At 41.7% G+C, this 24,926-nt stretch overlaps 1 protein-coding gene across 8 annotated transcripts in view; it reads right to left on the reverse strand.

Annotated features, from left to right (window-relative positions):
* The window catches only part of ZCCHC17 (zinc finger CCHC-type containing 17), a 67,968-nt gene that overhangs the window by 19,358 nt on the left and 23,684 nt on the right, over positions 1 to 24,926 (reverse strand). For all 8 annotated transcript variants that reach the window (XM_054465484.2, XM_054465492.2, XM_054465474.2 and 5 more), the window contains 2 exons: positions 8,293 to 8,393; positions 6,525 to 6,616 (listed from right to left, as the gene is read on the reverse strand). In XM_054465484.2, coding sequence (XP_054321459.1) covers positions 6,525 to 6,616; positions 8,293 to 8,393 — 193 coding nt within the window. The remainder of the gene's footprint in view (positions 1 to 6,524; positions 6,617 to 8,292; positions 8,394 to 24,926) is intronic.

Consider the following 24,926-nt stretch of genomic DNA (forward strand, 5'->3'; position numbering starts at 1 on the left):
GTGTGAGAACAAACTAATATATATACATATAAATGTCTATCATAAGTATACAGCTCACTTGATTTTTCACAATTTGAACATACCAAAGTAACCAGTACTCAGATCAAAAAACACAACATTAAGGCCGGGCATGGTGGCTTATGCCTGTAATCCCAGCACTTTGGGAGGCCGAGGCGGGTGGATCATAAGCTCAGGAGATCGACACCATCCTGGCTAACACGGTGAAACCCTGTCTCTACTAAAAATACAAAAAATTAGCTGGGCGAGGTGGTGGGTGCCTGTAGTCCCAGCTACTCAGGAGGCTGAGGCAGGAGAATGGCGTGAACCCGGGAAGCAGAACTTGTAGTGGGCCGAGATTGCGCCACTGCACTCCAGCCTGGGCGACAGAGCAAGACTCTGTCTCAAAACAAACAAACAAACAAAAAAACAGAACATTGCCAGCATCTCAGAAGCCCATCTCATGCTCCCTTCTAGTCACCTGCCTCCCCCAAGGGTAATCGCAATTCTAATTTCTAACAGTACAGATTCCTTTTACTTAAAAAAAAAAAAAAAAAAAAAAAAATTAGCCAGGCATGGTGGCTTGTGTTTGTAGTCCCAGCAACTCGAGAGGCTGAGGCAGGAGGATCACTTGAGCCTGCAAGATTGAGGTTGCAGTGAGCGAATTGCACCACTGTACTCCAGCCTGAGCGACAGAGCAAGATCCTGTCTCCAAAACAAACAAACAACAACAACAAAAAAAACCCATAACATAGGCAGAAACTTGAGGACATAACTCAAGGAACTCACAAACATGGTTTTCACTTTCACATATCTATTTGTAGAGATGAGTTTCAAGTGGCTGTGAGTTGCAGCTTACGCGACCCCCATGACAATCAATTCCAATACTCTGTGGCTTCTAACAGACTACAAACCAAATCATACTTCCCACTTAACACTCAATTCAACAAATGTGTCAGTCACCCACGTCTCTCTTTTTGTCCTCATTGCCATCATTCTAGTTTAGGCTCCCATCATGTTTCATCTAGAGTAATAACTCCCTCACTGGTCTCCCTGCCTTCAGTTTTCTTCCTCCAATCCATCCCAGCACAGATTCTGAGATTAATCTCATTTTTTCAGTACAGCTAGTAAGTGGATAACGCCAGTGCTAATACTAGTGATAGTAATAATTATGTATACCAAAATGAACAAAATATGATTCTTTTCTGGAATGAACTAATAGTCTGGCAATGGAGGGAGACATACAAATGAATAATTTTAACACAGTTAAGTCATATGTGCTTTTTCTAAAGACTACCCTACAGGCCAGGAGTTGTGGCTCACAACTATAATCTCTCAGCACTTTGGAAGGCCAAGGTGGGAGCATCACTTGAGACCAGGAGTTCAAGGTCAGCCTGGGCAACACAGCAAGACGTCACCTCTACAAAAAATTTAAAAACTAGGCCAGGCATGGTGGCTCACGTCTGTAATCCTAGCACTTTGGGAGGCCAAGACAGGCAGATCACCCGAAGGCAGCAGTTCAAGACCAACCTGACCAACATAGAGAAACCCCGTCTCTACTAAAAACACAAAAATTAGCTGAGCATAGTGGTACATGCCTGTAATCCCAGCTACTCAGGAGGCTGAGGCAGGAGAATTGCTTGAACCCAGGAGGTGGAGGTTGCAGTGAGCCAAGATCCTGCCACTGCCTCCAGTCTGGGCAACAAGAGTGAAACTCTTGTCTCAAAAAAAAAAAAAAAAAATTAGTGGGGCATGCTGGCATGGACCTATAGTCTTGGCTACTTGGGAGGCTGAGGGAGGAGGATCACTTGAGCCCAGGAATTTGAGGTTGCAGTGAGCTATGATCACTACACTCCAGCCTGAGAGACAAAGACCCTGTCTCAAGAAAAAAAAAAAAATTATATACTACACTCAATTCTGATCTTGATCATAATAAAAAAGAAAAAGACTATACTTTGCGGGCTACACCTAACTGGAAACTGCTTTTAGCCCCTTTCCGTTTACAGAGTCACTTATTAGATTATCTCGTTAACACTTTGGGACCTGAGGGGATGAATATAAGAGTTAGATTTTTATGGAAAATGAAAGGTGGCTGACAAACTATGGATGGCTGAAGACAGGATGAGAATACTGCGCATAACAGGGCAAGGCCAGACAATGGGATTCCTGGGGAGGTTAATCTGACGAGAAGCCTCTCTGTCCAAAGGCTTTTTAAAAAAAATTCATGGGCTGGGTGCAGTGGCTCACACCTGTAATCCCAGCACTTTGGGAGGCCAAGGCAGGCAGATCACTTGAGGCCAGGAGTTCAAGACCTGCCTGGCCAACATGGTGAAACCCCGTCTCTACTAAAAATACAAAAATTAGCCGGGTGCAGTGGTGGGCGCCTGTAATCCCAGCTACTCAGGAGGCTGAGGCAGGAGAATTGCTTGAACCTGGGAGGCGGAGATCATGCCACTGCACTCCAGCCAGGGTGACAGAGCAAGAGTCCATCTCAAAAAATAAATAAATAAAAATTCATATTCTTTAACTGATATTCATGGCTCTCCACAATCTGACCCTAAATTATCTTTCAAGCCTTCCATTCTAGTACTTGACCATATCCTCTTCTTTCCTTAAACAAGGTTCCCAAATGTACTATGTGCTTTCCTGCCTCATTCCTTTCCTCAAACCATTTCTTTTGCCTGAAATACCATTCCTTCCCCTGCTGTCTGACAAGATCTTATCTGTTCTTCAAAACCTAACTCAAATACCACCTATTCTCTGACCATCAAAGCCCGAAGTAAACTCTTCCTCTTCAAGTGAATTCCTAGAACCCTTTCTTTAAACAGGGAGTCCTTAACCCCCAGGCCACAGACTGCTACTGGTCCATGGCCTGTTAGGAACCAAGCTGCACAGCAGGAGGTGAGCAGCAGGTGAAGGAGCATTACCACCCGAGCTCCGCCTCCTATCAGATCAGCAGCAGCATTAGAATCTCATAGGAGTGCAAACCCTATTGTGACCTGCACATGTGAGGGATCTAGGTTGCACACCCTCTATGAGAATTTAATGCCTGATGATCTAAGGTGGAACAGTTTCATCCCAAAACCATTCCAGCCCCCTATCCATGGAAAAATTGGTCTTCCACAAAAGTAGTCCTTGGTGACAAAAAGGTCGGGGACCACTGCTTTAAACTACTCTTTTTGTATTTATTACAAGTTGCCTTATATTTGTTGAACAAATGAGTAAATGAAAGTACTAACTAGGGCTGAGCGGTAGTGGCTCATGCCTGTAATCCCAGCACTTTGGGAGGCTGAGGCGGGGATCACTTGAGGTCAGGAGTCTGACACCTGCCTGGTCAACATGGTGAAACCCCATCTCTACTAAAAATACAAAAATTAGCCAGGCATGGTGGCCTACACCTGTAATCCCAGCTACTCGGGAGGCTGAGGAATGAGAATCACTTGAACCCAGGAGGCAGAGGTTGCAGTGAGCCAAGGTTGTACCACTACACTCCAGCCTGGGTAACAGAGTGAGACTCCATCTCAAAAAAACTAAATGAATACTATGAATGCTATACATCAGGCACGATGGCAGACAAGTCATGGTCTCTGTTTTTGTAGGTCTTACACACACATTCTTTCAAAAGCAAAGGTGTGGTTCTGTACACCATAGTATGAGGAAAAAAGAAAAGGTGCTATAATCTCAGATATTAGAGGAAAAAACAAAGTGGCATTTAAAACAATAAGTAGCTACATATATGTCTACCATAGACTAGACATGAAGCTGGCTCCTTACAAATAAGATTTTACTTAAATCACTCAAGCATTCCTTAGATATATGTTACTGTCTCCTTTTTATAGTAAACAAGCTAAGATTCAGATAGACTAAGTAATCTGCTCAAAGTCATATATTAGTTTGGAGCAGATCTAGTACTCTTTCTGTTTCAAGTCTAGCTCTAAATCCTCTAATCATTCCATTATGCCATGCTTCTTTCCTGGATGCAGCTATAGACATAATTTACAACAAAAGTTACTGTTTCAGCCACTTGATTATTACTAAAAATAGTTCTACACAGAGACAGCCCAAAACCAGGGAGCCCTTTCCCTTCCCTACCCATTTTCTGAGAAACAGGGTTAGCTCTTTTATCTTACATGTTTTATATTTTATCACTGTAAGGGTGGCTTTGGGAAATTTCACTACTTTTTAATGAGTCCATATAGTGTCGGATTCTTTGGAGCAGAAGCAATTTATTACAATGCAATCATCAGAATTTTTTCTTTTGTCTTTTCCAAACACTAACTTGAACCACAGCCAGATTTCAACACTTCTGCACTCTGAGTTATAAAAGATTTCTACTATTACTGACAGTATTTTGTTAATAATCAGCCTTACAAACATGTTAATATTTAGAGACTAAACTACAGAAATATGAAAAGTTCTGTAAGTCACATGCAAGAGTGAGAAGCATTATGTGGTGAAAAGGGCATTAGCTTTAAGGTCAGAGAGACCGAGTTTTGAGTCCCTGATAATTTGCTATGTAATCACAGGTAAGTTACTTATCACCAGGCACCAAGTTATAAAGCAGGAATATAAGGTAAAATGGAGATAACGTCCACTTTGCAGGTTGTTATGTACACAAGAATGTACATAAAATGCCTGGCACTGCAGTACGTATTCAATATCATTTCCCTTACTTCCAGATAAAATTCCTTCAAATTCAAAGTGATTTTGCTCAGAACTGTAAACATAAGGCTTTCCAAACTTTTCACCAATAAGATCCCACTCAAATAACATTCTATCATCTTTCTTGTCTTTTAAATTCATCAATGACATAATTGTCATTGAGCGTACCTAATTAACATAAGACAAACAATGTGATATTTTATCATCAAAAGCAACAAAATAACAGCATGGTTAACCTGAGGATACACATACGATTTTGGATGGCTTTCTAAAACACTAAAAACAGTTAATAATCCCTCCAAGGGCAGGGCGCGGTGGCTCACGCCTGTAATCCCAGCACTTTGGGAAGCCGAGACGGGCAGATCACCTGAGGTCGGGAGTTCAAGACCAGCCCGACCAACATAGAGAAACCCCATCTCTACTAAAAATACAAAATTAGCCGGGCGTGGTGGCACATGCCTGTAATCCCAGCTACTGTGGAGGCTGAGGCACGAGAATCACTTGAGCCTGGGAGGCAGAGGTTCTGGTGAGCCGAGATTGTGCCATTGCACTCCGGCCTGGGCAATAAGAGCGAAACTTGTCTCAAAAAAAAAAAAAACCCTCCAAGATCCCCCTTTAAGGGACTTTAGGGATCCAAGAACCTCCAATGAGAAATTTAAGAAAGAAGCCTGGGCATGGTGGCTCACACTTGTAATCCCAGCACTTTGGAGACCAAGGTGGGAGGATCGCTTGAGCCTAGGTGTCCAAGAACAACCTGGGCAACATAGGGAGACCCTGTCTCTACAAAATAAAAATTAGGTGTGGTGGCGCGTGCCTGTAGTCCCAGCTACTCGGTAGGCTGAGGTGGGGGGATAGCTTGGGCTTGGGAGGTCAAGACTGCGGTAAGCCGTGATTATGGCACTGCACTCCAACCTGGGCGACCTCCATCTCAAAAAAAAAAAAAAAAGAAAGAAAGAAATCCAAGAAAGACTTGAGACAGACAGAAAATTCCTTGTATTGCCAGATGTTGTCCTACACAGATAATTTCCCATTCCTAAATGAAAGGTCAGAAGAGCCAATGAAAGTAAGATGTTGTTTTCAGAGCACAGTGTATCCCAAGATGTGGGAGTCTAAACCCCGCTGGAGTTGCTCCTGGATTACTCTACCCTTCCACGTGGTCTCTATGTGGAAGAGACCCATGTAACCCCACTGCACGGATCACTGGGAGAGAGGTAAAGAATAGTTCTTCATGAATGCTTATTAGCTAACTGGTTAAAGGGCAGAAACAGAAAGAGATTAAGGGAAAGGAAACAAAACCATTGATGGAGCACTCCAATGCCAGGAGCTTGGTACGTTAACATTTCATCTTAGAACTCTATGCAGCAAGGTGTTAACTATTTTTATTTTATTACTTTATTTTACTTTTTGAGACCGAGTCTCACTCTGTCATCCAGGCTGGAGTGCAGTGGCATGATCTCAGCTCACTGCAACCTCTGCCTCCCGGGTTCAAGAGATTCTAGTGCATGACTCAGTCTCCCAAGTAGCTGGGACTAGAGGCACGCGCTACCACACCCAGCAAATTTCTAATTTTGTATTTTTAGTAGAGACGGGGTTTCGTCATGTTGGCCAGGCTGGTCTCAAACTCCTGACCTCTTAGGTGATCCGCCCGCCTCAGCTTCCCAAAGTGTTGGGATTACAGGCATGAGCCACCATGCCTGGTCTAACTTCATTTTACATTTCTAAAAACCAAAGATTGCAAAGGTTACATAACTCATCAATATCACAAAGTCCATAAATGGTAGAGTTACCAGTTCAGTCTGATTTACTAAAGCATTTTATGCTTTGGGAGGCAGAAGAATTTTCACCTTCCCAAACCTTTTACTTACTCAATGATAACATTGTTGGGATCAAGGTCTTTCCCAGTCCCTTGATTGACAACTTTCATGGAGAGGGATACTTTTATCCTATCATTTTTCATCTGAAAGAGACCAAAAAAAGTCACCAAAAACTTTAAATACATCATTTAGATGGCCAGTCTAAAATTAAGAGTCAACGTTTTCATCATAACATTGAGCTTCTTTAATGGACCAGGTGCTGTGCTAGGAACATTGCGGATACAAATAGCCTAAGGTAGACGCTGTGGCAGAAGAATTTTAGGAAACAGTCTTAATCTCATTCCTGTCCCTCTGAGGAAAGACAAAAATGGTAGCTCAAAAAATCCATGGCTTGTGGAAGTAACCAGGCAGAAAATAAAAGCTGTTCTTCCAGGTAAGTTCAGCATAGTGATTTGTTCGGATATCCCTAAGTCCAGAATAGGTTTTTGAACACTTCAGGAGACTAGATCTCCTTCTGGACTTGGTCTAGAGCTTCTTTAAGCATGAAGACATTTGTCACATTGGTCTTCTTTTGCTTCCCGCAGCACATGAAGCATTTCTTCACTTCAGGGTCTTTGCATCAGTTATTCTCTCTGCCTGGAATGCTCCTATCCCAAGTCTTCCATGACTAGTTCCTTTTCTTTAAGGTCTCAGCTCATATACTATCTCCTCAAAGAGTCCTTTCCTGACAACTAGAAATCTTCTTCCAATAGTGTTTGAACCCAGTATAGCACTTAATATAACTTGCAATTATTTTATGTATATTTGTCTTGGCCAGGCATGGAAATTCATGCCTGTAATTCCAGCACTTGGGGAGGCAAAGGCAGGAGGATCACTTGAGCCCAGGAGTTTGAACCAGCCTGGGTAGTAACACAGTGAGACCCCGTCTTGACAAAAAAATTAAAAAAAAAAAAAAAAAAAAGCCAGGTTTAGTGGTGCATGCCCGTAGTCCCAGATACTCAGGAGGCTGAGGTGGCAGAAACAGTTGAGCCCAGGAGGCTGAGGTTGCAGTGAGCCGTGATGGCACCACCGTACTCCAGCCTGGGTGAGAAAGAGAGACCCTGTCTCAAAAAAGAAAGAAAAATTGTCTCTACTTATATTCCATATTAACTCCATAATAGCTGGGATCATTTATGTCTGGTTCGCTCTTATATCTCCCAAACCTAGCACATATTAAGCACTTAAATATTGTTGAATAATAGTTCTTTCATGCCTGTCTCCCATGCTGTCTCTGGCAGAACAGGACTCAGTGTATGCTCTTATTTCTCCTGTGGTCGGCCCACACCCACAGCCCTCATACCCTCAAGTGAGTAACAGGGTCCTTCAGATTTTTTTCACTTTCTGCACATTGCATGGTGCCAGATATTAGGGAAAATGACTGTAAACTATCTGTGTTCTTTTTGTTTTGTCCCAAATTGAAGTGTATCTGGCAGGTATTCTTTGAAGTTTGTGATAAACACTTGTCCCATAGATCAAGTTTCCTTCTCTCTTTTTGGTTCTTTTTTTCTCCTCCGGCCCACCCTATGGGTAAACTTCAGAGAGGGAAGTTTTACAAACATGCACTTATTGCACCACACTTTTATAGCTCATATCATTCCTTCTGAGTTTGCAGGACAGTCTACCAGAAGGTTTGAATTCAGAATAGATTCTAATGGTAGGATTTTAAAATAAGATTATCAGCCACAATTAACAAAATTTACACACTCACTATCATAAAATATCAAAAATCCCAGCTCTTCCTAATCCTTTCTAACCACATGGGAGCCGCACAGAACTTTACCTCTCGGCCAATAAGCTTCACCCACACTTTATCTCCGACATCTACTATCTCAGAGGGCTTATCCACCCGACAGGATGACATATGAGTTCGATGGACCAGACCTGGGCACAAGAAGAAGAAATAACATAAAGCAGAGGGCATATCTGGTATTTATACTCTAAACTGGATAAGAAGGTAAGAGTTGGGGAATGCAAGGGAAAAATGAAAATTTTCACTGAAAAGCGTGAAACTTAAAACTGCAAATTGAGACTGCTTTTTATACCCAATCAACCAACAAACATTCTTAAAATAATGCTTAAAGTGGCTGGGCACAGTGGCTCATGCCTGTAATCCCAGAACTTTGGGAGGCTGAGGCAGGCAGATTGCCTGAGCTCAGGAGTTCAAGACCAGCCTGGGCAACATGGCAAAACCCAGTCTCTACAAAAAATAAAAAAAAATTAAAAAAAAAAAAAACAAAAAAACCCTGGCCGGGCATGGTGGCACGTGCCTGTAGCTCTAGCTACTTAGGAGGCTGAGATGGGAGGATCGCATGAGCCCAGGAGGCTGAAACTGCAGTGAGCTGCAACTGCGCCACTGCACTCCAGCCCAGGTGACAGAGTGAGACCTTGGTTCAAAAAAAATAAGTAAATAAAATAGGCCGGGAGCAGTGGCTCACGTCTGTAATCCCAACACTTTGCAAGGCCAAGATGTGAGAATACGAGGCAAGGAGTTTGAGACCAGCCTGGTCAACATAACGAGACCCCATCTCTATCTTTTAAATATTGTAAATCTTATTTTAATTTAAATAAAAAACAAAAAATTAAAAAAAGTAATGCTCCATATTAGTAAAGATGTGATAAAATATCTGTAGTTACACAATACTGATAGAAATGTAAGTTGGTAAAATTATTTGAAAGCAAAAAGATAAAGATGTTTATCTTTGATGCAAGAATATCATCAATAGAATTTTTTCAAAGGAAAAACTCAAAAGAGCCAAAAAACTTACAGAGCTGAAATAACTTGCAGTCTAGCCTGGGCAACATGATAAAACCCCATCTCTACCAAAAATACAAAAATTACCTGGGCGTGGTGGTGCAAACCTGTGATCCCAGCTACTCAAGAGGCTGAGGTGGGAGGACTGCTTGAGCCCAGGAGGCAGAGGTTGCAGTGAGCTGAGATTGCGCCACTGCACTCCAGCCTGGGTGACAGAGCAAGACCCCCGTCTCACAAGTAAATAAATAAATACATACATAAATACATAAATAACTTGCAGTATTATTACCTACAGAGGTTAAAAAATAGGTAAGAACCATAAAACAACCCTAATGAACAATAACTGGAAAACAGCATGGCAAACATAGTAAATCTGTGGAATAAAAAAGTAAACAGCCATTTAAATTAATTACAAAAAATATTTATGATAGACGTTAAGTTAAAAAAGGAAATATAAACAAGCTACTATTTTTAATCCATTAAATTAGCAAAGTATTTAGAGAATAATATTCAATGTGGTGAAAGGACAGTAAAATAAGAACTATTACTAAGGCTAGAATAAACTTTTGGAAGTCACTATCAATGGCTATCAAGAATGATAAAATACTAATAAACTATTACACATTTAATAAAAATAATTTAAAATGAAATAATTGCTGGGCATGGAAGCTCAGGCCTGTAATCCTAGCACTTTGGGAGGACTGCTTGAGCCCAGGTATTCAAGACTAGCCTGGACAATACAGTGAGACCCCATCTCTAGAAAAATTACAGCAAAATTAATAGGATGTGGTGGTGCATGCCTGTCGTCCTAGATACTCAGGAGGCTGAGGTGGGAGGATGGCTTGTGCCCAGGAAGTCAAGGCTACAGTAAGCTGTGATGGCGCCACTGTACTCCAGCCTAGGTGACAGAGTGAGACTCTGTCTCAAAAATAAATCAAATCAAATAATAATTTAATAACATTTAATGAAACACTTATAGCAGACATCCTTTTCCTGTCTGTCCAAAATCCTTTCCTTGGGAGAACCACCTTGCTTATTACATTTTACATATACAAATCAGGATTATCAACTACAAAAAATTGCCAATGCCAATCTTTACCACCAGATGGCAAGAGTCTGCCAGAGAAAAGCAAAGAAGAGCACTGGTAAACAAGAAACAAAGCCCTGGGAGTATAAACTGAGCACTCAATACAGCAAAGGCTGAAGTCCCAGCAATAGAGGAAAGAGACGCAAGGGGCAGAAACATAATTGAGAAACATAACTGAGATTTATCCTGGAAGCCCCTGACTAGATTGGCCAAAATATTTCCCAATTAAGTTTCTACCCCTTGCAACCAAGAGTTCTAATACTTTATTTGACCCCTAATTGCTTCTGGGAACCTGTCCTAAGAAAATAACTTTATACGTAGGAAAAACTATATGCTTCAGGAAAAGTGATCTACATCAAAATATTCAATGTATTTTTAAGACAGGAAAATTTAGAAACAACAAAGGGTAACAATTAGGTCAATTATGGTATAGTCGCTTGATGGTCCATTGAAAAGATTTTTAAATAAGTCAATAATTCCTTCTTTAGTAAATAGTTATTGAGTGCCTATTATGTATCAAGTACTGTAGGTATCTAGCATTTTCCCATACTAAATAACAAAAGCATAATGCAAAATTATACAGTATGATTACAAATGCTTTAAAAACATTTTAAAAATTAGAAAGAAATGCTTTGAAATGCTAACAGTGGTTATAGTATTACAAGTTAACCTTTTCATTTATTTTCGATAATAAATAATAATAGAGGATTACTTCGATTCTGGAGAAAATGAACATAAATAATTACTCTGAATGAATACAAATCAGTCATCCTGTCTAAAATAACTGCCGTCCCTAAAGTTGCTTGGGAAATTTATCTACCTCTATTCTCATTCTCCCACTCTCTCTTTTACATACCCACACCCACACACACACGAGAGAGAGAGAGAGAGAGAGATGCACATGGATGCCTGCACATGCCTGAAACTCAAAGTACCTGCCCTTTCTGTTTAGAGCTCCTACTGGGAGCCACTACTTTCTCTATCCATCATCACTACATCTCTCATACCTACATAAGCTGATTCTGGAGGTTGATAGCCTACCTATCTAAACAACTCTGGGGCCTCTAAAACGTTTTATATACATTATGTTTTTAATTTTAGATCAACACATAATCTCCAAATTTGGTGAAATTCATGCAAATGGGGTTTTATTTTTTTCCCCTATGATGTAATGAGCCAACTAGCCTAATTTTAAAGTTTGAAGAGGAAATTCAGATCCCATAAAGGGGAAGCCCTTCATCTTGACTTGTTTTTGGCTGCAATTGTCCTCTACTGGCTAAAATTCATCTCTTTCCTCTATTGCTAATGAAAGTAATGAAGGAAATTAATGTTGAACCTAATATACTTGAGGGAACACTATTCTTCTTCCCTAAAACAGAAAGTCTATTTACTGGAGTACCACATAGAAATAATGGCATCAAAACTTGTCCTTCTCTCACCTGATTCCATATAACTAGTGAAAAAATGACAAAAGATTTCAAATGAACTTTTTTTGTCTTTAAGTAGCTTAAGCAAGTTAATCTGAAATATTTTGCTCTTTTATGCTATAAATGTATTTATTTTATGCTACAACTGAATTTCCATGGGTGTTCAGAGTATATGTAAGAGTTAGTGAGAGTAAACTATATATATACACACACACATATGTATTTTATTTATTTTTTATTTTTTCGAGATGGAGTCTCTGTTGCCCAGGCTGGAGTGCAGTGGCACAATCTCTGCTCACTGCAACCTCCACCTCCTGGGTTCAAGTGATTCTCCTGCCTCAGCCTCCCCAGTAGCTGCGATTACAGGTGCCTGCCACCACGCCCAGCTAATTTTTTGTATTTTTAGTAGAGACAGGGTTTCACTATGTTGGCCGGGCTGGTCTTGAACTCCTGATCTCGTGATCCACCCACCCTGGCCTCCCAAAGTGCTGGGATTACAGGTGTGAGCCATTGCGCCCGATATTTTTTTTAATTCTATTTTATTATTATTTTATTTTATTTTTGGTACAGGTAGCTCTCTTCTGGATAAACATGACAAGTCTAGAAGCGTTAGCAGTGAAAAACTGGAAACAACTTAAAATGATGATGTGGTACATCTGAATGACAGAATAAAGCCATTAAATGTTTATAGAAAATATTTTTTTAATGGGGAAATGTTTAAGGTCCATTACGTGCAAAAAAAACTACAAATTTTAAATATACAGTATAATATTAATCTCAACATATTAAATTGTGTACACATATGTGAATATACAGAAATACACCAAAATGTTGGCCAAGCGCGGTGGCTCATGCTTGTGATCCCAGCACCTTCGGAGGCTGAGCCGGGCGGATCACTTGAGGTCAGGAGTTCAAGACCAGCCTGGCCAACATGGTAAAACTCCATCTCTACTAAAAATACAAAAATTAGCCAGGTGTGGTGGCAGGCACCTGTAGTCTCGGCTACTCGGGAGGCTAAGGCAGGAGAATCGCCTGAACCCAGGATCGTGCCACTACACTCCAGCCTGGTGACAAAGCAAGACTCCATCTCAAAAAAAAAGAAATACACCAAAATGTTAACAGTGCCTGTCTCTGTATGGTAGTAATAGCACATAATGATCATTTTCTGTCGTGTGTTTTTCCCTCTATTTTTCTATGATAAGCATGCATTATTTCCAATCATAAAAATTTATATATTTTTATAATTAAATAATATATACAACACTATGAAATAATGTAAAACTATGTCTCATATGGACATAGACCAAAAGGAAACATAAAAATAGTTACAACGGGGTACAGGATTATTAAAGTTGAGACATTAATGGCTTATTAGCAAAAGGCCTTAGCTTATACAGTGAATTAAACAAAAGACACAGTCTAGCCCTCGCCCTCAATCTTGAATGCAAATGTCAGGTAGGCAGTTGCATATCCAAGTCTGTAGCTCAGGGGAAGGGTATGAACTGTAGATATAAGTGCAGGAGTCTTTAGCATGCAGATGCTTATATACTAAAATACATTAACCAGATTGTCAGTTTAGTGACTGGTTCAGAGAGAGACACACAGCAGTTTATTAATTTACAATACAAGATATACTTTCCTCATACCTGGAAGGTTCTCAGTCCTCATCTAGGTAAACTAGCTGCTGCCTTCAGATTAAATACCTGAATAATTACATTAGTGATCAGAAATTGCTTCCACATGGAATCAGAACAAAAGGGAGACAACTATTTTGAGATACTTTTTTTGTCCATGAAGGTTTAGTGTACTATCACTTCCTCATAAAAAAATCCATCCCGGCCGGGCGTGGTGGCTCAGCTTGTAATCCCAGCACTTTGGGAGGCTGAGGCAGGCAGATCACGAGGTCAAGAGATCGAGACCATCCTGCCCAACATGGTGAAACCCCATCTCTACTAAAAATACAAAAATTAGTTGGGCATGGTGGCGCGCACCTGCAGTCCCAGCTATTCGGGAGGCTAAGGCAGGAGAATTGCCTGAACCCGGGAGGCAGAGGTTGCAGTGACCCGAGATCAAGCCATTGCACTCCAGCCTGGCAATAGAGCAAGACTGCGTCTCAAAGAAAAAAAAAAATCCATCTCTACAGTTCCTATCACCAGATTCATTTCTGCCCTAAATAAGGCAAGATAAACTCTGCCAGCTTCAAGCACTCAGCCTGTCTTTTACTATGTTTACCATGTTTTAAGCTGACAACCCCCTGCTTGTTCCCATAACCTCTCCCTCAGTAGAATATTATGATACAGGACGGGCACGGTGGCTCACGCCTGTAATCCCAGCACTTTGGGAGGCCGAGGTGGGTGGATCACTTGAAGTCAGGAGTTCTAGACCAGCCTGACCAACATGGTGAAACCCCGTCTCTACTAAAAAAAAAAAAAATACAAAAATTAGCCAGGCATGGTGGCACTTGCCTATAGTCCCAACTACTCGGGAGGCTGAAGCACAAGAATCACTTGAACCGGAGACGGAGGTTGCAGTGAGCTGATAATCGTGCAATTGCACTCCAGCCAGGGCGACAGAACAAGACTCCGTCTCAAGAGAAAAAAAAAAAAAAAGAATATTATGATACAATCAACTAGATTTCAATCGCCTAAATTACAATTTTGTTCCAATCCCTTTTCCCTGGAATTACACCCAGATTATCTTGTTTGCATCTTGAGTGCTCCCATCTCTTCAGTCAGTTTTATAGGCAATTACCTGGTTTATTTCTATCTATGGCTGAAACTATACTCTGTATGGGGGGGATTCATGACTAGATTCATTCTCAGAAAGCAGTCTGAATTCTTGGGAGAGACTTCATTGTTAACATGGACACACCACCAAAAGTTAGATGATGTGTATGCGGTAGAGGACACCATATAAAATATTTAAGGCCCCTTCCCTTTGTGCTGAGTACCTCACTATATATACTACATCCATCATTCATTTAACCCTCTTTGACAAAGGTTCATAGGAAAAAATAGTCTAGAAATCATATAAATTATCCAGGATCACAAGGCTGATAAATAACAGAAGTGCAATTCAAATATGAGTTTATCAGGTCTCCTACATCATACCAATATTTTCCCCATTTTTATTATTAATCTATATTATCCTTACAATTAAAAAAAGGAGAAAGATGAACTTACCTACAAATAGAGGAAAGTACATCTAATTCTGTTCTAGCATATGCTCCAAAATCAAACAGAAACAAACAAAAATGCTTTGCTTGCCACGCCACACCAAAGGGAGCTCTTCAGAGCAATCTGTGCTTGGATTTCTGACATCAAGCCATAAATAAATGCCCAAGAGGCATATCAAGTCCATCATCAAGTTCAATAAACCCAACATGACACTTAAACAGAATGAGTCCCATCTGAGTGTCTCCTGGTAAAAACAGGAAAAAAACCAAACCTGACAACTTGGAAAGGGCTAGCTCCTCAATCACCACATGACAGTAACAGAGTGAGCCTATTATAGTCCCCTTAAAACCGTTACCCCAACTGCGTTAGGTTCAACATTAATTTCTTCCACAACTTCCACTGGCAATAAAGCAAAGAAGTGAAAATCTCAAATCATTAGAGGACAGCTGCAGCCAAAAAAATGTCAAAACAAAAGGTCATTGTTACCTTTGGGTAATCTTAATTCCCTCTCCACACTTTTCAAGTCAATTCATCTCCCAATCAATGGTATATGACAATAATATAAGCACATTAGTGAAAGTGTTTTAACACCCTTTATTCTTGTTGGGATTAAGGATTCACTAAAACATTTACTAAATGCTTACTATATTATAGGCAAAAATATATCCAAGGGTTAATGAAACATGGTCCTCCCAGTCAAAAAACTCAAGACCCTAAAATATGCACATCATTCCCATTTCAGGGATAAGGAAATTAAGGCTCAAAGACTAGGCGACTTGCCAAGCCAGTTAATGGTAGAACTGAGGCTACAATTCATTCACTCATTCAGTGAGATTTACTGAACACCCACCCACTATACCTCAGGTATTGTACTATGCCCTGACTCATCCAAACAGCCTAACCATTCCACAATTCCATGGACTAAGTGCAATAACACTCATTTTTATTACACGCCACTCTAATTTGTTTATATCACTAGACTGTAAGCAATCTGAGGGCAGCAAGGGATTATGTTTCTCTTACCTCTGTGTTCCCACCAAAAAAGCTAATCAGAAAATAGGACTCAATAATTATTTGCTAAACTGAATCCACTGCTAAATATATTTGAGCTTCTATCATAAGCAAGAAACTCTGAAAGTATAATGTTGAAAAATCTCTGTTCTCAAAATTTCATAGTTTAGTGCTGGACGGCAGAAGACAGTAGGAAAAAAAAAAGAACTTTGTAATTGTATAGGGTTGCACTGCCTAATAAGATAGTCACTAGTCATGTAGCTGTTTTAAGTTTCAATTTCAATTAGTTGAAATAAATAAAATGAAAAAGTCATGTATCAGCACAGATGTAGTATAATACAAAAATACATTTGTCCATTTTACTGGCAAAGAACTTCTAAAACTCCTGGGATTTACTAAGTGATAGGAGTGTATTCTGTTATGCAGAGTAAGCCCCTTTTGATTATACGTGAGTTTATGTTAATGAGGTGACAGAGTGGGATCCCTAGATAGCCTCAGGATGGACTAGTCACCAGAAAGACCAAGTGATTAGAGGGCTGGAACTTTTTCTATTTTGAGACAGGATCTTGCTATGTTGCCCAGGCTGGACTCAAACTCCTGGAGGGCTCAACTGATCCCCCTATCTCAGTCTCCCAAGTAGCTGGAACTACAGGCGCTCACCACCATGCGGGCTTAGAGGACTGGAATTTTCAATCCCACCCACCAATCTCCTACTTCTAGGAAGAAAGAGGAGGGTTGGGAGCTAGAGACAGCTCTATAAAAACTCCCATACATGAGATTTGTAGAGTTTCTGGGTTGGCAAACACATCCTAGTGCTGGGAGGATGGCATACCAGAGAGCATGAAAGCTCCCCACCACACCTTACCCGATCCCACTCCACTCCAGCCATACCCTACCCTACGTATCTCTTCAATTATTTGGCTGTTCCTAAGTTGTATCCTTTATAATAAACTGGCAAAGAATAGTACCGAATCCTATACATACTAGGTTTTTCCTATACATACACACCTAAGATAAAGTTTAATTTATATTTATTTATTTATTTATTTATTTTTTTTTTTTTGAGACAGGGTCTTGTTCTGTCACCCAGGCTGGAGTGCAGTGGCATGATCTCGGCTCACTGCAACCTCTGCCTCCCACGCTCAAACAACCCCCTCAGCCCCCTCAAGTCGCTTGGACTACAGACACACACCACCATGACCAGTAAATTTTTGTATTTTTGTAGAGATGGAGTTTCACCATGTTACCCAGGCTGGTCTCGAACTCCTGAGCTCAAGCGATCCACCCACCTCACCTCCCAAAGTGCTGAAATTACACGTGTGAGCCACCATGCCTGGCTGTGAAGCTTAATTTACAAATTAAGCACAGAAATAGATTAACAATAGTAATATAACAACATACTGTAAGAACAGTTATCACACATTGTTGCTGTAACTTTTGCAGTTAGAAATTTGACAGCAAAACTAGTATGAATTTTTTCTTCTTCACAATTTCACACATAGAAGATTCATTCTTAGGGTAGATTTTAGCAACCACAGGATAGGATTACGTTTTCTTTCCTTAATTTTTTTTTTAATCTTTATTTTAGATTCCGGGGGTACATGTTCAAGTTTGTTATCTGTGTACACTGCATGATGCTGAGGTTTGGAATATTAATCATCCTGTTACAGAAGTACTGAGCATAGTACTCAAAGTTAAATTTTTCAACCACTGTACTCCCTCTTCCTCAGTCCCCCCTCTAGGGGTCCCTGTTTTTCCCTTATTAAGTTGAGAACTTTTACCATTTGACTTAAAGGAAGCACTTTATGGCTTCTCTCTGGCATATCAAAATTGCCAGCATCACGATTACACTTTGGGGCCGTTAAGTAAAATAAGGGTTACTTGGAACACAAGCACTGCAATAGCAGTTGATCTGATCACTGAGAAGGCTACTAAGGGACTAATGGGTGGGTAGCGTACACAGTGTGGATGGACAAAGGGATGATTCATGTCCCAGATGGAATTAGGCAAGACAGCACAAGATTTCATCACACTGCAACTGCAACTTAAAGCTTATGAATTGTTTCTAGAATTTTCCCTTTAATATTTTCAAACCTCAGTTGACCTAGGGTAACTGAAACCGTGGAAAGTAAAGGCACAGATGAGGGGGACTATTGTAAAGTGTTTTCCTGACTTCTGTAAGCCATTCTGGCAAAGTCTCAAACCTAAGTAGGTGGTCATGGAACCCGTTTACAGCTGATTGGTCAGAAGTACAAGTGGCCCAGGACTTGCAGCTGGCATCTGAAGTGGGGGAAATTTTGTGGGACTGAGTCCCTTAAATTTGTGAGATCTAACACAAGCTCCAGATAAATAATGTCAGAATTGAACTGAGTCATTGTACACCCAGTTGGTGTCCGGAGAATTGGGGAGTTGGTTGGTGTCAGGAAACAAATCAGAGAACATAAGGAATATTTTCATCATCACAGAAAGTTATATTGGATAATACTATGAGAGGGGAAAGAAAATCTAGCTTAGGTTTGAATACTAGGAAGGGGTCTTCAACTCAGTGGTGGCTGAAGTATTCTGAGAACATGACATCTGGGAAACTAGCTCAAATTAGAAACTACCTACCTGAGCCAAAGATGTTAAGATCTGATCAGACCAGAGTTATTTTCTAACTCAGTCCTTTCAGGCTGAGACTTAATCATCTTCCCTCTTTATGGGCAGAGAAACTAAGATACACTGTAAGGAAGTCAATTGCTCAAGTTATCCAATAAACCTATAGATCTCAGGATTAAAACTCACAGAGTTTCCACCTAATTATTTGGCTCCCTGAGCTTTCCCTCTGAGGCTTGCCTCAGCCCAGCTGTCAGACTGACAGATTCACTTGTAAGCTGTCAGCCACAATCAGAGGCATCACCTGACAGGGTATGGATAAAGTGAGTTGAAGATTGACTGCTGGAAGGTCACAGGTCTTTAATCCCACACAGTACCCAAAGTGTCACATATGCCCAAGTTAGAATGGGACTTTCAGGCACTGGCAGCTATGGCAAGTATACTAAGAAAACCTGTGCTCAGACAGAAAGAGATGAATGTCCTGTGGGGTGGGGAAGAGTTCGATGTCATTAAATCCCAGACAACATAAAATGAGAAACTTAATTACAGACTGCTGACTGCCAGCTTGAAAACTGCTGGTAAACCATTTCTAAAGCAAAGATGCAATTTGCAGAATAGTAGTCTACAAGGTTAGAGGCATGGATTTATTATCCAAAGATCACCTCTTAGATTTTTTTTTTGACAGAAAAAACTTAAAAAAAATTTCCAAAAGTCAAAGTCCCTCTTCCATGTACATCCCTTCCTTAGCAAAACCAACTCCCCAGAGGTGACCATTGTTAATCTCTTGAATATTCCTCCAGCCTTTCTTCTAAACATAGGCAGTAATTTAAACTACATAAAGAAAAAAGATATATAAAGGCATATGCACACTTGCTTTAAAAGGGGAAGAGAGATGCTATACAAAGTCTTCTGCAACATGTTTTTAAATTTTATTATCTTAGACTTCTTTCCATGTCAGTAAATTTCTTTTCTTTTTTTTTTTTTAAAGGACAGGGTCTCACTCTTACCCAGGCTGGGGTGCAATGGCACAATCATAGCTCACTGCAGCCTCTAACTTCTGGGCCCAAGTGATCCTCCTGCCACCACACCCAGCTAACTTTTTTGTAAAGATGGTGTCACAAGATTCTTCAGGTGTCACTTTTCCAGCCAGAAGCTGCTGTGGCCAGCAGCACCTTTGCCCGAGTTTTGCTTGGACCTGCTGGGCTCGTTCTGCCCACTTGGCCTGGCAGGCTGCACTCAGCTTTGCTTGGAGCCACTAGGCCTGTTCCATCCACTTGGTCTAACGGGCTGCGCTTGGCTCATGCTGCTGTCCCAGATCCCATACCTGCCAAGGGCGAGCCAGGCTCGGAGTGGCGAGGGGTGCATGAGTGAGTGAGCATGGGGTCCAGCCACTGTGCACAGCCAGGCACACTGGCTGCTGTGGCTGGGCAGGCAGCTCTAGGTGCTGGCACAGGCACCAGCTCCATGTGAGGCATACCACAAGCGGCTTCCACTGTGGACTCTGGGGGACATGGTGGTGCCCAGAAGCTTGGAGATGCCAGGAACCGCAAAGCCCCAAAGAGGTGTCACAGCTCTAGCTCAGGGAGCCCTTGGATCTGTTACAGCTCTTTCAGTTCCGCCATTCAGCGGGTCCCAAGTTCTTGTCTTGCATCCAGGAAGAATGAGGTACGCAGACAACTGGAGGGTAAGCAAGGCAGAGTTGCTTTATTGAGTGATGGTATAGCTCTCAGAAGACCCAAAGTAGGTAGCTCCTTTCCACAGGCAGGTCAACCTGTTGAGTGCAGCTCTCAGCAGAGAGGAGACCCAGAATGGGCAGCTCTTATCTGCAGGCAGGTCATCCCAATATCTGCAGCCCTCGACGGAGAGAAGACCCAGTGTGGGTAACCCATTTCCACAGGTAGGTCCTCCCAGTGTCTGCCCAAGTCTGGCTGAGTCCAGGGTTTTTACAGTCTTCAGAAGTGTGTGCTGACTGGTCCATGGGCAGGCCCAGGAACAGCACCTGAAGTTTTCACTCTGGGCCACAGACTGCACCTGGAACTGACAGCCTGGCCCCTATGCTTCAGGCCATCCCTGGCTTGAAGGTGGGGCTTCACCGAGACCTGCCCCTTTCCACCCAGGAGCCTGTCTGCCTCTTGTCACCATCAATCATGTTGTCCATGACGCCCAGCTGTTCTGTGCCCAGGGGCACCTGCAGGCCCATGCTGAGCCACCCTCAGCACCCCTTTGGCCTCCCTCCTGTGCTCACTGACACCCAAAGTCCAGAGGGGGCCAAGGTGGTAGAAAGCTGGCATGTCAGCACCACCCCAAGGCGCGCAAACCCAGCCAGGCTGCAATAGTGCCCAGGCTCGGCTTCGACTTTGCTCCAAAATCAGAGCAGGAGCCGGGAGCTGGGAGAGTCCAGGCAGTGGGAGCAGGCACTTCTGAGACGGGGGGGGAAAGGGGTCTTGCTGGACCTCCAAGAGTGCAGGGATGCCTGGGTCTGCAGTGAGGGCTGGGTGACTGCAGCTGCACCCGTGAGGGTGGGTTCCCACCCCACTAACTCATAAGGGGGCAGGGCTCCTGCCAGCTCCATGGAACATGCAGCCCTGGCTGCACAGCTCCCACTATGGCTGGCAACTTTGCAGCAGCTGCTCTAGACAGGCCTCCATTGCCATCAGTGGGGTCTTGCTATGTTGCCCAGCCTGGCCTCGAACTCTTGGTCTCAAGTGATCTTACTACTTCAGCCTCCCAAGTAGCTGGAATTACAGGTGCATGCCACCACTCCCGGCTCATGTTAGTAAGCTAACATCTATTGTGTTTCATTGATTCTAAGATGCACTTTCTTTTCCTCTCACTTTAATATCTCTGAAATTGTAGTGCTTCTCATAATCAATGATGTTTTACAACTGTTATCAGTCAGGTAGCAGTGTGATGGAATTGTGTGAAAACCTTCCATTGCATCTTTCTGGTAAGATGAGGCATAATTATGTCTTAGAAATACAGTCATTCTTTTAATCATCTGCATAGTCTACAAAACAGATGCACATAATTTATGTAATTCTCTACTTACACTAAATTCTCCAAAGAATTTCTGGATTAAAGGTTAATAAGCACATTAAAGATGTTAATAGGCATTGCCAAAGTCTGTGAAATTATGCTCCAGTGAGTAAAAGTACCCATTTCTAACACTGGGTATTAACAGCAATCTTTTAAAATATTTGTTAATCTCAAAGATTTTAGGAGTGTTTTAAATCATTTTTTAAAAATATTTGATAACTTTGCTGCCCTATGTGAAAAAAAAATTTTTGAGATAATCGTACATTCATCTGCACTCAAAAGAAATAATACAGAGGTCTAGGCCGGGCTCGGTGGCTCACGCCTGTAATCCCAGCACTTTGGGAGGCCGAGGCAGGCAGATCACGAGGTCAGATCGAGACCATCCTGGCTAACACGGTGAAAACTTGTCTCTACTAAAAATACAAAAAATTAGCCGGGCATGGTGGCGGGTGCCTGTAGTCCCAGCTACTCAGGAGGCTGAGGCAGGAGAATGGCATGAACCCAGGAGGCAGAGCTTGCAGTGAGCCGAGATTGTGCCACTGCACTCCAGCCTGGGCAATAGAGCAAGACTCCGTCTCAAAAAATTAAAAAAAGAAAGAAAGAATACAGAGGTTTTATGTACACTTTATCCAGTTTTCTCCAATGGTGACATTTTGGAAAACTCTAGTACACTATCACAACCAGGATGCTGGCATTGATACTGTGGTATAAGAAATACATATTCGATCTTTGTCCCTAGTTCCTGGCAGAGTTCCTAAAACCCTTGGACTATTCTGAGTGATAGAAGTGTCTTTTGTTATTCATTAAGTCCCTTAATGAGGTGACTACTGGTACATCCCTAGATAGCTTCAGAAACAGAGAAATCAACGATGTGATTACATAGGGTTAGAAATTTCAGCCTGGGCTGGGCATGGTGGCTCACACCTGTAATCCCAGCACTTTGGGAGGCCAAGACGGGCAGGTCACAAGGAAAGGAGTTTGAGACCATCCTAGCCAACATAGTGAAACCCCATCTCTACCAAAAACACAAAAATTAGCCAGGCATGGTGGTGCACACCTGTAGTCCCAGCTACTCGGGAGGCTGAGGCAGGAGAAACGCTTGAACCTGGAAGGCAGAGGTTGCGGTGAGCTGATATTGCACCAATGCACTCCAGCCTGGGCAACAGAGCTAGATTCTCTCTCAAAAAAAAAAAAAAAAAAAAAAAAAAGAAATTTCAGCCCTACCCTCTGACTTCCAGGAAGGGGAGAGGGGCTGGAGACTGAGCTCTATCACTGAAGGCCAATAATTTAATCAACCATGTCTATGTAACAGATCCTCCACATAAACCCCTAAGCAATGGAGTTTGGAGAGTTGGTGAACACATCCATGTGCCAAGAGGGTGATACACCCCAACTCCATGGGGACAGAGGCTTTGTACTCGGAACCCTTTGGGTCTTACCCTGTGTACTTCCTCATCTGTTCATTTTTATCCTTTAAAATAAACTAATAGTAACTATAGCATTTTTCTGAGTTCTGTGAGTCACTCTAGCAAATTACCAACTTTGGGGGGAAGTGCTGGGAATCCCAAAAATTGTAGCCAAGTGAGACAAAAGTGTAGGTAACCTGAGGATTCAATATTGGGGCTGGCATCTGAAGTGAGGGTAGTCATGTGGGACTGAGCCCTTAAGTATGTGGAATCTGACACTAACTCCCAGGTAGTTAGTGTCAGAATTGAATTGAATTCTTGGGACATCCAGTTGATGTTAGAGAATCAGGGAACTGGAGAATTGGTTGGTGTAGGAAAAAACATCTCAGATAAAATCGACTGGCTCTTGTTCAGATTTCCCCAGTTTTACCTGTACTCATTTGTGTTTGTGTATGTGTATATATTTAGTTCCACGTAATTTTACCACATGTGTAGATTCATGTATACACTGCCACAGTTAAGATACAGAACAGGTCCCTCACCACAAGGATCCTTCATATTGCTACTTCCTTCCCCTTCTTAATCCTTGTGAACCATTAAGTAATTTGTTCTCTATTTAAATAACTTTGTCATTTCAAGTACATTACATAAAAATCTTTGCAAATCATATATTTGATATGTATCCAGAATATATGAGAAACACCTAACTCAACAATAAAAACAAAAATAACCCTATTTTTAAAAGGGAAAAGGCTGGTGTGGTGGCTCACACCTTTAATCCCAGCACTCTAGGAGGCTGAGAAGGGCAGATTACTGGAGGACGGGAGTTCAAGACCAGTCTGGCCAACATGGCAAAACCCTGCCTCTACTAAAAATTAGGCGGGTGTGGTGGCACATGCCTGTAATCCCAGCTACTCAGGAAGCTGAGGCATGAAAATCACTTCAACTCAGGAGGCAGAAGTTGCAGTGAGCCAAGATTGCACCATTGCACTCTAGCCTGGGCAATAGAGCAAGACTCTGTCTCAAAAAAGAAAAGGATTTTGTATTAGTCTGTTCTTACACTGCTAATAAAGACATATGAGACTGGGTAATTTATCAAGGAAAGAGATTTAAGTGACTCACAGTTCAGCATGGCTGGGGAAGCCTCAAGAAACTTAACAACCATGGGGAAAGAAGCAAACACATCCTTCTTCACAGGGCAGCAGGAAGGAGAATAAGTGCCCAGCAAATGATGGTTTTATAAGGGAAGCCCCTTATAAAACCATCAGATCTTGTGTTACTATGATGAGAACAGGATGGGGCAAACCACCCCCATGATTCAATTATCTCCACCTGGTCCCTACCACAACACATGGGGATTATGAGAACTACAATTCAAGATGAGATCTGGGTGAGGACACAGCCAAAATATATCAGATTTGAATAGACATTTCCTCAAAAAAGATATACAAATGGCCAATAAACCCAAGAAAAGAGACTTAACATCATTAGCTATTAGGGAAATTCAAACCACAATGAGATGTCCATGCACATCCATTAGGATGGCCATACCCAAAAAGATAATAACAAGTGTTAACAAAGATGTAAAGAAAATAGAACCCTCATACATTGCTGGTAGGAATGTAAAATCGCATGGTCACTTTGGAAAAACAGTTTGGCGGTTTCTCAAAAAGCTGAACAGAGTTACCATATGACCCAGTATTTCCACTCATAGGTATATACCCAATGAAAGCAAATATCCACACAAAAAGTTGTACACAAATATTTATAGCAACATTATTCATAATACTAAAGAAGTGGAAACAACCCAAATATCCATCAACTGATGGAATTGCAATAAGTTTGTAACGGCAATAAAAAAGAATTAAGTACATATTATAAAACAGATGAACCCGAAAACATGCTAAGTGAAAGCAGTCAGTCA

This window comes from Pongo pygmaeus, chromosome 1 (assembly GCF_028885625.2).
Source record: "Pongo pygmaeus isolate AG05252 chromosome 1, NHGRI_mPonPyg2-v2.0_pri, whole genome shotgun sequence".
NCBI classification, from domain to species: Eukaryota; Metazoa; Chordata; class Mammalia; order Primates; family Hominidae; genus Pongo; species Pongo pygmaeus.